Below are 14,634 nucleotides of genomic sequence, written 5' to 3' on the forward strand. Positions count from 1 at the left end.
TTGAAGGTGTGCCCCCAGGTCATCAAGAAAGCTCTAGAGATTGTACAAATATTCTCAGTAGCTTCGGGTTCCCAGTGTAATACAGAGAAGTCAAGGTTGATCTCCCTATCGAAAAATGACTCATTTGACCCTTCTGACTGGTCGGGGGAGATTGTCACAAAAGAGAATATCTTCAGACATATGGGAGCCCCCTTGGGGGTGGACGTAACTCACAAGCAAAGATTTCAGTGGGTGCTAGAAAAAATCAAAACAAAAATGAGTAGGTGGGAGTATGCTCTTCTCCCATTCCCAAGTCGGATAAAAGTGATAAATTCCTTTATGCTTCCTTATATTGCCTTCACTAGCCAGCTTCTCAAGATGGCTAAGTGTCACTGGAAAGAGTTCTTAAAACCAGTGAAAATGTTTTTATGGAAAAACAACACTAAATCCTCTAGGCCATGGCAATGGGCCCGTACCTTGGCCGGGGAATCAAGGAGGCCTGGGAATTCTGAACCCTGTGGCCCATGCAGAAGCTTGCTGCGCCAAATTTGTTGTTTCCTTAGCTAAACAGGATCAAGTTTAAGCTATCATGATCAAAGATATGATAGAAGCAGCTCAACTTGGTTCGAAAGGTGAAAAGTGGAGAGGGGTGGAGGTTCATGACAAGTTGTTAGCCCCGACGTGGACTACCCTAAGACTGGGGGGCAGCTCAAAAGAATTGGTAAGAAAATGCAACAGAGCAGCAGGAGTCTTAAAGTGGGGGGGGAAAACCAAATACTTCAAGAACTCCATTTTGCATTGGTCCCCTTGGCTTTCCAAAGTTGTAGATCCGCCACAAATTCCCTATTAGATAGAGACAGCCAGGAAGCTGAATAATAAGGGTCTGAATCGACTGGGGCACTTATGGGCCAGTGACAACAAGAGTTGGAAAACCATTGATCTCCTGGTTACCCAGTTCCAACTGAATAGCTTGGAGGTCTTGCTGGTCCACAAAGTGAGGAAAGAGCTTGACAATATAGTGATGTCTATCTATGATTCGGGGTTTGACTGGAACGCCTGGAAATGGCCCGGAAGCAGTCTCCTAGTGAAACCCCATCCGAAAAACATTTACCATACAATGATGCAAAAGAAGAATTGGTCTAGCCCCCTCAACAAGATATGGAAAAAAAATGGTCGGAGGAAAGGTGGGAGCAAGTAATGGAGAACATCTGGAAGCCAAAGGTTCCGCAACACATGAAGGTATTTTTATGGAAGGTACTTTAGGGTGCTCTACCGACAGGTGTGTAGATGCAGGAAAGAGGGATTGGGTTAGATCGATGCTTGGAGTGCAGGTTGGCTAGTGAAGATCTGGCCCACCTCTTCATGGATTGCCCAACCATCAAAGGCCTCGCAGGGAAAATATGTAAATAGGTCCAAAGAACATGGAAAATTGGTTTTTACAAGACTGATCTATTCCTTGGAGGGAAGAATTCAGGTGGTCCTGCCATCCTCATCAGCACTCAAATCGTCAGGTACTTCTTACATAATGTTTGGCAGACAAGGAACCGCCGTGTGTTTGAAGGAGGTCTTGAGGTGGCAAGCTTCGCATACAAGAAAGCGAAGTGCTAATATGGACGCTCGGGCGCAAGCAACACTCGGAGGATTGGACTAGGACTACTTGTGCCTTGTTGTCAGCAGAGGGTATGCCTAGGATGGGGGAAAATCTTGGCTATCAGTAATTAAAAGATCTCAGAAGAACATGATAATGGACCTTTTGTATCAAGGATAAGGAGGCGAGTTGGTTGGGATCGATGCCGATGTAATTATGGTCCCTGGATGATGTCATGGCTCAACACGAGCATGACAAGACATTGTAATTTTTTGGGTTGATTAATATAATTCACTCACAATTGTGAGTTTTTTTTTTTTTTTGATGGGGGGGGGGGGGGTTTGGGAACATACTCCTCAACCTAAGGCAACCCCTTTCGAAAGCAAGCCCGCTCGATTATGCCAACCCCAATTACAACTCCTCTTGTCTATGTAAGGGATGGCTCACCCACAACAACAATGTCAAATGTCAACACCTAGTACCAAATCCTTGTTATGGCATCCTTCCCAGACATGTAGTAAACGAGGAAGAGAATCACAATTGCTCTGATACCATCTAAAGCTCTACCTAACCCACTCTTACACAGCCAAGTCATGGCCCCTATACTAAGAATATTATGTAGCAGGCCCGTTTGCAGTAAGAAAAACTTCGGAGGGATCAAATTGACACAAGAATGGGAGTTTTGAACGATTCGTGTTACCAATGCGAATCAAGGGCCCACACACTAAGTCGTGGTTGTTCACTACATAATGTCGTCTACATTATTGATTCGGACCCGTTGTTGATTAATGAGGGAAGGTCCGTTTATACTTAGGTAAGTTGGCTAGAGATAGATGTATAGATCTATTATATTCATGTTGATGAATCTTCATCACCAAATGAGGCCATAAGAGCTTATTGTGCAGATTCATAAAGTAAACTAGATGTGTCTATCTATAATCTAGGGAGATCCCTCATCATCAAAATGCACGACGATTGGCACTTGAGTTTTGTAAACAAGTAGCTAGCTAGCAAGGAGGAGACTTCATACTAGTACATAAAGATGCCCGATCAACTTGAGCTACATGATTTGAACATGGATATTTTGCCACCCATTGTACCTCCCTTACTGCCACATCCCTTAGGTGAGAAACTTTGACAAAATCATCCAACAAGAGATCACCTAGATAGATGTACAAGGGACTTGGTATTTTACCATTTTATATAGGTAATTTGTAGTCCAGCCTTCAAAAGATACACTATAATACTAAAAAATCATAAAATCTTGAAATTTTGAAGGGCAAGGGTACCCATCAAAGATTAACCTTGGGTGTATAGTTGGTGTGCAAAGTTACTAACTCTTTCACTAGCACTACTAAGGATGTTTTGTGTGCAGCAACCCAAGCTATTGCAAAGCAAGGACAATCGATTGGCCTTTTAAGTTCTGTCAGACTCCAATCTAGATCTTTTTGGCCTACATAAGGCCTTCTAGTAAACCAAGGAATCCTTGAGTACCATTGGACAAAGCTCAACAATTAGTGCCACATAGCAAGCTAAGGACGGCAAACCTTTCTTTACAAAGTTGTAAGAGGGGCATCAATTAAGATACCAAGTTCCGCTATGTGGAAAATCATTTAGTATGTTTAAGGCCTCAATTTGTAAAATAGTAGCAAAGCTTTTTGGATAAGTAGTTGCTCAAAATAGGAAAAGGGAGAACGTGTGCTTCATCTAAAAGTAAGGAGGAAGAGAAGGAAGAATTATCATTGGTTTCATCTCTCCTAATACAAACAAATTCAAGTATATTACTTGTTCACTAGGATTTAATAAGATGTTCCCTTCACTTTGCTAAAATAAAACAATATTGAGAAAGCGGGACATCTACTTTAACTAATTTTATAAATACCACTAATCTTGTAAACCCATAGGCTCTAACTCAGCGAAATGCTCACGTTAGAAGCTGTTGAGGGCTCACGAAGAGTTTACTTTTTGTATAGTTATAGCCTACAAAGCAATGTCGTGGATGTTGAATCCTTCCTGCATGCCTACAAGGGATGAATCTGTGCTGTCGCATGCTGCACCAGGAGCTTTTCTGTCTTATAGCGCTTGAGATTAGGTCTCCTGGCCCACGAAGGCTTTGGCGCATCGGGATCCTTAAAGAGAGCCTGCTCTTCCAGCTCCTCCACAGCTCTCAGCAGGGGCTCTAGACGGGAAACGATCTCAATCAGTAAAGTCGACACTGTGGTCACCGACAAACATTCGGTGAACTCCCTGCATCGTTGCAAGCGCTCATCATCACCGATAACACTTACTGAAGTAGCTCGATTATAGTGTAAATCTGGTAGACAATACGGCGGCTGGAGGAGGGTCGCAGAGAAAAGCCGTTTAAATTGATGGGGCTGCTGCTGCTGCTGCACACTTGAATCAGTCGCATTGCCATTGATGACCTCACTACTGTCCTCTTCATTCTCTCCGCTTGTGCTTGGTGGACTATTGGGCACTTCCACCTCACTATCCCTATGATTTTCTACTGCGGAAGATGGTGTATTGTACGTTTGGGCAACCTGATGGTTGTAAGATTCCATGGAGGCTTGCAAGTGTAAAACCGCCATATGCAAGGCACGCAGCATGCTTTGCTTCGACCTCCGTGTCTTACGACACTCCCTGAGCCCCATTGCCAAGTCTCTCAACACTCTTACCACCTCCAAACTTATCTGCATGCATGGCTGTGAGAAAACCTGTCTCAGGGGCTCCGGAGCCTGCATGAGAAGCCCTTGCCTTAGCACAAATAGCAACATCTGAGCTTTTATAAGAGAAGAATCAAGTAGATTATTTCGAAGCTAAACCTGTATTTCTGAAAGTACGCAACCATGCAAGGCACAAACGCTGTACGCACAATGGCGTAAAATTGCACCCACTTGGATGCACTGCTGCCAAGGATACATGCAACCAAAACGACCGTGCCAAGGCTCCCAGCGTGCCTGGTTGGCCTGCCATCACATTGTTCTATCAGACTAATGCTCATTTTTTCACATAAGCCAAAAAAAGGCTTTAACCATTTTACTTTCTTGCTTTCTATATTGATGGAGACAAAGAGAAGATCACACATACAAGACCCTCCTCGGTTTGCTTTGACAGAAGCACTGCTCTATAGCCTTTGTAAATTGGGTCGCTGAAAGGTTCACCTTTGAAAATTTTAGATGGCGTGCGCATCGGTGCCTCTTTCTCCTTGCAAAGGAAGTATGCTTTGGTACATCCTGTCCCTCACTAAAGCAATTTCAATTGTTAGATATTAGCTTGGCTCTGAAGTGCTACAAAAGGCAGATTTGGATTCATACCTTCAATGGCTTCTGCTAAATCATCCAAATTGTTGACAATAAGATTGTGCAGGTCATCTCCAGCCCACACTGGACAAATAAACACACTCACCACCACGCAGACTAAGCATCCAAGAAACACAGTAAGCATGCGGTCCAGTGCAAGATCCAGATTGTCAGTCCCACGGTAGCCCGACACCACCACCAAGCAGAAGGTAAGCAAAAACATGACCATGCCATAGTCATATTTGGCTTTTATTGTTGGAAAAAAGCGAGCATACGTGGTAGCCATACCTGTCTATCATTCAAGATGAGAGTCAGAAACCTGTGTCTTAATTGTATGTTTAACTTTTACAGTAAGGCAGATGCTGGGGTTCAAATATAACTTAACTAATAATATACATCATACAACCATTTACATCACCCGGAAGAGGAACAATGCATGGTCGTGAACTACTAACAAAAGCTTGTAAATTCTATGCTACCAGGGTCACAACTTCTTGCAATAGTATCCTGGAGTTCTGTATTTCATCAGACAGCAGAAAGGTAAGAATTTTTTAGTTTTGAAGAACAAAAAATCTCATAATTCAGTGAGCCAAATTGTGCACAAACCATCCAAACTGTAGGGGAACCAACAGAATTGGGGATACGAGAGGCGGCACACACAGTTGTGCATCTCAAGGTGATCAAGCAATCCTAGCAACCAAGCAGGTGGGGATATGAACTATGGACCATAATCGAGACCTGATTCCTGCATCAGATGTCCGTAAATGACCTTATCCTCCAAAACTATGCGTGTGCACTCCTCTTAGCAAGTAAAGACCTCATTCATGCATATTTGCAAGTCAAGATCTCAATCCTGCACCAAATATGAAATGAAGGTCCCCATCCTCCACTTTGGCTCTATTATGACCCCCCATGGGCACATGTGGATGGTCTCTTCCTTTGGGTCAGCCAGCATCTGTGACCCCAAATACTCCTAAAGAGCCAAACCTCCAATCAATAAGACCGACGCTGTAAATCAAAGTCTAAGCTCAATCTCGTATCAGCTATTAAATTCCCAATGGCACTGTTCTTCACAGGGTGATCAAGACCTCATCTCTGCACCTGATGCACACGAACTGATTCCATCCTCCTCTGTGGCTGCAGAAGAGTCTCCTCATGTCCAGCATGCAATTGAAACTTTGTTTAGTGCTAACGAGGTTCGGATGAATCCAGGTTGAATTTTTCAACAGGAGGCTCACGAGCATGGCCAGAAGACAGCCTACTTGCCAAGCCCAGTTTGACATGAACTCCACCAGCCACAAAGCGCTGCTAGATTTGAGTACTTCAAACCTCTGTTTCAATTTTCAGACAGTGCTCTTAACAACAAAAGTATCTCATTTGTTTTCCATTCTTGTCTGGCCGAATGCAGCAGTCCATACATTGGAACTTTCTTTGGCTTATTGCAGCCCTTCCAGAGACAAAATCACCTTGTTAGCTGTTATCAATTGACATCTCTCTCAGTGAGAGTTTGATCCAGCTAGTCACAACATAAATTGCCCTACCGAGAAAATTTATCATGAGTTGCCCAATAACAGCTCCAATGACCTCCTGAGCTATGGGGCTACAATGATGGCCCCGCATGAAGATGTTCCCGGACCCATAAGGAAACACAAGGCATGAACGAAGGGAGTGAGCTAGTTAAAGGCAAGGGAGACTAAGGTTATGGCAATTAAAGCTGTGTGACCAAAGCAGCCACAAATCCGAGCTACCACATTTCATGGCCCGAAATTATGAAGTACAGGTCTTCTGCTGCACGTTCAACACCCTCGGGGAGAAAGAATGTTATGTTTCTGTCCTGAGCCATATTGAGACGGCCAAGAACATAGACAAAACTCCTCTTCCAAGAAAGCAAGCCTCTGAAGACAATCTTAGCACGAAGCCATGGGGCATAGCATCTTTAGCAAGTTGGGTTAGGCCTTGTACAGGCACCCTCATTCAAGTCCATGTTTTAGGAAGCAAGCTAGGTCAATAGACCAAGCTACAGGTCACAGATTATAAAAAAATGTTTGGGTGCAAAGACGAGCATCTCATCTTACAAATATTAGCTCGTTTGGAACTGAACTGATAGCACATTGATACTTCTGCAAGAAAAGCATTTGCACATTTTGCTTTTACAATCATCAGCTTAAGTTAGAAGGTCCAAGTTTAGAGCTCAGGTATGCATCAGTTTTGACATTCCTAAATGGCTGAAAAAAGATGTAGCAGAGTCTTTATTTTACAACGTATCCTTCAGTTCCATGTTTTTCAGGGTGTTTCATCTTAAACGGAGAGGAAAGTTCAAAGCTACTTACCAACCACAAAAATGGAACCTCCCACAATATATGGTTCAAGATGTGGTCCACTATTGTTCGCAATGTGATCGAAAAGGAGACCGACAGATGCAGCCAGAAACGTTCCAAGTCCCCTATTCAGACCTTTACTGAAAGTAGCCCCTGTTAACCCATCCATTGCGTTCAAAAACTTGGCAGTGCAAAAATTCATGGAAATTTGCAGTGATAGATGGTAGATATGTACCTACAGTACATTCAAACACGACCACCACCGTCAGAAGTGCCCACAGGACATTCTTGCCCAGCCTTTCATAAACTGGCTGCAGGAGAACGCCACAAGACACCAAGCCTAGCGCCAGCCCTGCTTTGAAGGAGTGAATCAAGCTTCTCCAATCGATTGCAGCAAACCATTTCCTCATCTCTGCACCAGTCTTTACTAGTGCGCTCCCCTCTTCTGCTTTATGCAATGCTGCTGCATTGCTCGGCTCACCCGTGGCCTCCAAATCATTGCTACTGGTGTATTCCACCAAATCACCCTGGGTGCCCGCAGAATTTGGGTGCTTAGAATGTTCATCAACGTTGCAAGCAGCCGTGAGATGAAGGAAAAGAGGCATCCGCTTCCTAAAACGGAAAACCGGCAGAGCTCTCCTTTTCCGGAATCCGCAGTCAAAACCTTCTTGGGACAGAAGAGCGCCGCAAACTTCATCAGCATCCAAAATTCTCGCTTTTTATTGGTGTTCCAAATACGGTTACGCTGCCATACTACCATAACAAGAGACTCCTTTGTTAGAACTTAGAGCTAGGTCGCACTCTAGGACTAAGTGGCACGCATGGGGGGATTGTGGGCCGTAGATTTGGGTGTAGATACTCTAGATTATTTTTTTGTAATCTACCCACGTTCAAAGTAATCTAGGGTACCCTATTTTGCGGGCGGGGAGTTTGAACCCGTGACCTCACCATGAGAGGCACATGCCCTAACCACTTCGCCTTGAGCGCATTTCTGAAGCATGGGGGCCCTAATTTACTTAAAACATGTGTGCAAGGCGGCAACCTCCAAAAGTAATCTAGGGTACCTTAGATTACTTTTGTAATTTAGAGTGCCCTAGATTACTTTCGACGCAGTCGCCCAAATCTACGGCCCACAATCCCCCCACCGTAGATCCCACCCTCCATGCCCGTGCCACTTAGTCTCGAGGGATGGCGGGGGGAGTGTTTTGCATAAAACCACGAAGGCAAAAATCTCAAGCGTGCAAATCGAATGAGTTTTCTACTCCTACTGCCCCTAAGAAAAACGTAGGTGATAAGGTATTTTTATGGTGAGCGGCACTTCTCCTTGTTCGTAGCGAAAGGTAGCCAATAAAATCACGAGCTCAAAAGACCTTTTCTGCCTGTATTTCGATGAGATTCCACCTTCCTCAAAGTGCGGCCTGGTGTTAAGGTAACCTGCAGATAATCCCAACGTCCCTGGGGGCAACTCAGTTCTTTGAGGGTGCGTTCAAACTCCGTGGTTTGAGTTCCTTTGGACAAGGAGACAGCAAGCAAGCAAGTCTATGTGGTTGGATCAAATGGCTATTAGTATCTGAGGTTGCGTGCTCAATGCCTCCCTACGTTGCACACTACAAAGTGCATGGAGTTCTGCAGTATTCGGGGTGGTGAGGCTTGAACGTATGGCGGGTCCAAAAATACATTGGGGTTTTGTGAGCCAATCTGCTTTTGCTACATCCTCTTCATGTTCTTTTTCTTCAGGCTTAGACGTGTAGTCTGAACCCAGTCTTAGTATTCAGCAAATCAATTGGAAATCTTTGGTGTTTCAAGAACGAGGTGTCTGCAGGCAAACAATGGCACTGCTTGAAAGAGAGAGAGAGAGAGAGAGAGAGAGAGAGAGAGAGAGAGAGAGAGAGTAATGGAATTTGCCTATTCAATTTGAGAGTAGCGGAATTTAATGAGAATACTTTCAAGAAATGATTTTGTGAGCATAGCGGGTAGACATAATTGAAGATAGCAACATAATCATAGCAATTAGTTAACCTGGCATGGACAATACTTTTGCAAGAGAGAGAATTTAGAGAACATGACAACAGTTGAGGACCGGATTTATGTGGAGCCGGTCCCCCCTCCAATAGGCATTTGTATTATGATTTCTCCCATAAAGAGAGACTTGTTGCAATACATTCTTTGTGTTCCTTGTGACCTAGGTGAAGCAATGAAGATGGAAAGCTTCATGCATCACCATCATAGCATAACCTAAACTTGAAGAAAGCTTTAACTATACCAAACCTCAGTCCCAAGACCTCAAACACCTTCGAAGGTGGAGAGAGCTAGCAGGGAATGAGGGTAGGGAAGAGGAAGAAGAAACATTTCATACGAGAAAGAGCTAGTTCCTCACTTATCATAACTCTTGAGCTAGCATACATAATAGCATAGTAATGAAGAAGAAGGAGATGACAAGCTCAAGCATTGAAGCATGGCTCTTGGTTGGATTTGCACTCCATAGCCAAGAGTGTTGGTGTAGGCTCTCAACCTCTACTTGCTTGGAGAGGGAGCTCTTGCACTATGCATAGCACACAATGAGAGTGTTTGTGAGTGTGTGTGGGTGAGTATACCCCCTAAGCACCCCCCTAGCTTGCTTGGGTCTACCCCCCCTTGTAGCTCATGCTTGAAGCTCATTGGACCCCTCCAGGCCTAGCCAATCACAAGCAGGAGCCATTACAAGCAACAGGGGTAGCCTTGGGACAAGTGTCCCCCTTTCCCCTTTGAGAGAGAGGACTTGATAAATGCAAAATCAATTAACTAAATATCCTAAATTATCATTGGACCCCTTGGGTGGCCAACCAATAGGCTTCAGGCACACCATGAGGGCAACATGAGGAGGAACTTGACAAGTGTCCTTGCTGCCTCTTCAAGCTGGGGCTTCCCTTGTGTGTGTGTGTGTGTGTGTGTGTGTGTGTGTGTGTGTGTGTGTGTGTGTGTGTGTGTGTTCTCTCTCACCCCCCCCCCCCCCCCCCCCCCCCCCCTTGTAGGCTCGCACCCCTCCTTGTAGGGATCTTTTTGACTTTAGGAGCTCAAGCACCTTAGTCATCAAGCATGACAAAGCACTTGGACTAGGGGGTATTCCCACAAGCATCTCAGGCAAGCATGTCAAGGCACCTCAAGCACCTTAATCAAGCGGCAAGTCAAGCACCTCAAGCATGGAGTAAGTCAAGCACCTCAAGCACCTTAATCAAGTACCTCAAGCAGGACAAACACCTCAAGCACGACAAGCACCTCAAGCAGGTCAAGCACCTGGAGCTTGGGCCGGGTTCCCTCAGTCCTAGCTTACGTAAGGTCAAAGGACTTTTTCACACATTATTGGAGGTCTTCAATGAAGCTAACCCTAAGGTCTTATGCTCCATTGGTTAGCTTTGCTCTTGATAGACCATCTCCCATTTGGGCCCCTTTACTATTGGCCCCGTGTTGAGATAGATCTATAAGCACATATCTATATCTTAACACTTGTTCCCGTTTATTCTCCCACATTAAGTGATCAATTTAATATGAGAAAATCATTTGGGTTGGTTAGATATTAGATTTTATGACATTACCTCTCTCTTGAAATCATAGTCGTCCTCGACTATGAGGTAGAAGAGATAAAGTCTTAGTCATTAGTCAATCGTACTTAGCGGGTAGAGGATCCCTTTTTTACCCTACGACATCTTTCCAAGATGGATGACTAATCCATTTGGTGCTTGGGAGACATAGCTGCCGCAAGCATGTCTGCTCTTTAGTCCATTTCATTCTCCCAAAGTAGAGTGGTAAATTCTACTTGGTGTTTGAGAGACGTCGTCATCACAAACATGATTCTAAGCATGCATACTAGTTAAATTTGTGCACAATTAAAAAGAGGACTAGTCATATAAGACAAAAACATGAGTCATTTAAAAGAAATTTGTACATTTGCTTACTCTAATGTAGCATTGTAAGCATTGACAAGTTTCATACTATCCTTAAGTTGTACTCCTTGCCTCCATTTAGCATCTTCAAAAGGATAATATTTGAACTTAATAACATACCGTCGGATTATCTTACCATGTCGTAGTACCTTGTCTTCATGTCGAAGGACAGCTTCGGGTTGTAGCACCTCTTCTTGGTCTTCGACTTCGGGAGGGTCTTCAATAATTGGTTCAATTGGTGGCTCTCCTTTGTAGGGCTTAAGTAGGCTTACATGAAAGGCATTGTGTATAAGCCAATGGTTGGGCAACTTGAGTTGATAAGCCGTCTCATTGATAGGCTTCAAGATTGTATCTTTTTGCTAGTTTAGCATAATACTTTTGATGGCCCGTAGGATTTTTGCCCGTCGCTTGCCTTAATCGAGCCTTAGGAAACTTGAGTAAGACGCAATCATTTTCTTTGAACATTAAGGCTCTTCTGTGCTTATCAGCAGGAGCTTTTTGCCTTTGTTGAGAGATGGCTATAGCCTCCCTAATCTTTTGAAAAGATTCTTGTAGGTCACGGCTATACTCATCGGCGGCGAAGATCTTCCCATGTACTTTCAGTAGCAAGGGACTTTTAGGTCTTCCCTCTATGATCTCGAAAGGTGCTGTCATAATAATCAATATCTAATTCTCCTAAATGATTTTCTCATATTAAACTGATCATTTAATGTGGGGAAGTGCCAAGGGAGAAAAAGCTAGAATATTGGTTAAGCTAGCAGACCGGCCACAGCAGGGATCCAAAGGAGGGAAAATAGGGATCCAAAGGGGGGGCCATCTGCAAAAGAGCCATGTGCAACAATGGGCCAAAAAGACCCTAAGGTTCAGCCCATTAAGACTTCCAAAATGCTAAGGTTCCAAAATTCAAAGGTTGTGTCCAAAGGTCAACCCTAGGAAAAATTGGATGCTTTGTGTGTGCCCTAAAAGTCTTTGCACATCCCTACATGGGAGGGGGCGAGGCCCAAAGGTAGGGGATGAGAGAGAAAGCCACACACACACACACACACAGGCTCCCTTTACACAAAGGGAATGAGGGACACATGTCAGCTCCCTAGGCCAGATGCCCACAAGGTGTGCCCAATTCCTATTGGAAGACCCTTGAAGTGGACCAATGAGAATTAAGCTAGAGTAAATGTAGTTTAATTAATTTAAAAACATTTAATAAAAGAAACCAATGAGAATTAAGTCTCCTAGAAGACTATTGGGCAGTCTCCCAAAGGGTCCAATGAGCATTCAGAAGCCTCATGGCTTGCCTGATTTCTATTGGCCAGGAAACAAAGGGGTCCAATGAGAGTTTTGTTTAATTATTTAATTACCTAAAGCTCTCACAAAAGGGGAAAGGGGGACACATGTCAGAAGGCTATCACTTATGCTGCTTAATTCCTATTGGCTTGACCTGGGGAGGTCCAATGAGGCAAAAGCCAGACCTAATTAGCAGCTAGGGCTCGCCCAAGAGAGAGAGGGGGCTGATTTTTGCTTGGCATGGACACACACACACTCACACTTGACCATGTGTGAAGGAAGAATACTCTATCTCCTCCCAAGCTTTAATGGAGAGCTCATCACCTACTCCAAGCTTGTGAGATAGAAGCCTACATCAACACTCTCTTGGCATGTGGATGCAAATCCAACCAAGAGCCAAGCTTCAATGCATGCTCATCTCCTCTACCAAGCTAATTACTAAGCTAAGCTATGCTAATATGAGTGATTATGTGAGGAGATGTACATCTTTCTCGTAAGATACTCCTTCTTCCTCTCAATCTACTCTCATACCCTGCTAGCTCTCACCATCTTCGAAGGTGTGTGAGGTCTTGGGTCTGAGAACGGGGATAATTCAAGTTGTGTTTGATTAAGTGTTTTGCTTAGTGTATGAAGCTTCCATCTTCATTGCACTAGCTAGTCTTGAAGGAACACAAAGAATTGTATTGTACAATGTCTCTCTTGATGGGAGAAACTATAATACAAAGCCTTTTGGAGGGGGGACCGGCTCCATGCAAATCCGGTCCTCAACTGTTGTCAATAGCTTAATTTCTCTCTCTTTTGAAAGTATTGTCGATGCTATCTAACTAGGTGTTATGCTTTTTGTTGCTCTCTCCACCCAAGCACTCTTGTAATTCTCATTAGGAAGCTATTCTAATGAAATGCCCACTATGTTCATGCTAATTTCCGCTACACAGAAGTTATTAGGCCATTAAATGTTACATTGGTATCAGAGCTCAAGGTTTCTCTTTTCTTGCTCAAGAAGGGAGGTCCTCAAGCTAGCTACAAATGGTTGGTATTATTAATTGCCTGTGAGTAAGTAGAATAGGGATTTTTCAGCCTTGCAGTGCGCCTGCCTTTGTGCAGTTAACGGGGCATCACCGTCGAGAGCTATGGTCTTAATAGTGGAGTCCTACGGGGCTTGCCTACGGCTTAACCACTATTGAGCTATTAGAAGCTTGACAGGAGCCGGTGCTGTTTTGGTGTCGAAAGACCCTCTCTTCTATTCCTTGCAATTAATGGTATTCGAGCCGCGGGTACAGTAGCTTGAGTGCTTTTTCTAAAGGGGTAAAGAGGAGTAGCAACTAGGGCTTGAAGTGCCAAAGTACACCTAAAAAGTTTACACCTAAAAGTTGTTAGAATGGTTGACAATAGTAAAGAGAGTGAAATTAATGTTGATAACTTTGATTTTGCTCATGAGCAAGCTACTAATGATGCTTCAATGCTTGTTAACTATCTTGTTTCTAGGCTTCAACAAGCCATGGGCAATCCATCTCTCCAAAGTGAAGTGCAACGGCAGCTCCGTGCTCACGGGATTCTCCAAGCTCATCACCATGACGAGAGAACACCTAGGAAGCCTCCTTGTGAGACTACCAAAAGAGGTCTCTCTCCGATTTGGGAAGAAGAAGAGAATCCATATGAAGGGCTCAAAAATTTACTTCTTGATGATGCATCTCCTTCCCAAAGGAGAACTCAAGAGCCTCCACCAAAGGAACGAGAAAGAAGCGAGTCTCCCGCCACCTCGGCGGAGATGGCTCCACGAAGACGGCGGGCTAAACGCTCTCCATCACCACCAAAGCGGAGAAGACCATCACACTCTTCTCCACGCCATAATTCAAAGAGGGATGATAAAAAGCAAGAGAAGAAAAAGGCGAGAAAGAGGACACCCTCTTCTCCATCTTCTTCATCCTCTTCCTCTTATGAAAGCTATGGTGAAGACGACAAAGATCAAGACAAGAAAAAGGCGAGAAAGAGGTCACCCTCTTCTCCACCTTCTTCAAATTCTTCACCTTCTGAAGAAAGTGATGGTGCAACTTTTGAACCATCAAAAAGAAGAGGCCATAGGAAATCCTATGCCGCATGGAAGAGGTCGTCCAAGCTGAAGAAATTCAAAGAGGGAGGGAAGAGCATCTCTTTCCTTACCTATGATGGCACCTTTGGTGCTACAGACAAAGTTTTGGCCTTTATCCAACAATTCGATGCGGCGTTTGGAGATGAGGGCTTCACGGAGT

General features: G+C 44.1%; 1 protein-coding gene and 1 long non-coding RNA gene across 2 annotated transcripts; one reads left to right on the forward strand and one right to left on the reverse strand.

Moving 5' to 3' along the window:
- Window positions 1-3,298: 3,298 nt before the first annotated feature.
- On the reverse strand, window positions 3,299-7,973 carry LOC147421456 (aluminum-activated malate transporter 12-like). The gene is made up of 6 exons (XM_086503551.1): window positions 7,420-7,973; window positions 7,197-7,337; window positions 4,882-5,154; window positions 4,655-4,800; window positions 4,390-4,533; window positions 3,299-4,302 (listed from the first exon to the last, which is right to left on the reverse strand). Exons 1-6 carry the CDS (start codon window positions 7,787-7,789, stop codon window positions 3,589-3,591), a joined length of 1,788 nt encoding a protein of 595 aa, XP_086359677.1. The 5' UTR covers window positions 7,790-7,973; the 3' UTR covers window positions 3,299-3,588.
- Window positions 4,657-7,180, forward strand: LOC147421457 (uncharacterized). The gene is made up of 3 exons (XR_015186841.1): window positions 4,657-4,793; window positions 4,934-5,075; window positions 5,349-7,180. It is a non-coding gene; the product is annotated as an uncharacterized LOC147421457 (long non-coding RNA).
- Window positions 7,974-14,634: the final 6,661 nt, after the last annotated feature.

The sequence above is a fragment of the Adiantum capillus-veneris genome, chromosome 27, assembly GCF_014529385.1.
Source record: "Adiantum capillus-veneris isolate H3 chromosome 27, ASM1452938v2, whole genome shotgun sequence".
Taxonomy (NCBI): domain Eukaryota; kingdom Viridiplantae; phylum Streptophyta; class Polypodiopsida; order Polypodiales; family Pteridaceae; genus Adiantum; species Adiantum capillus-veneris.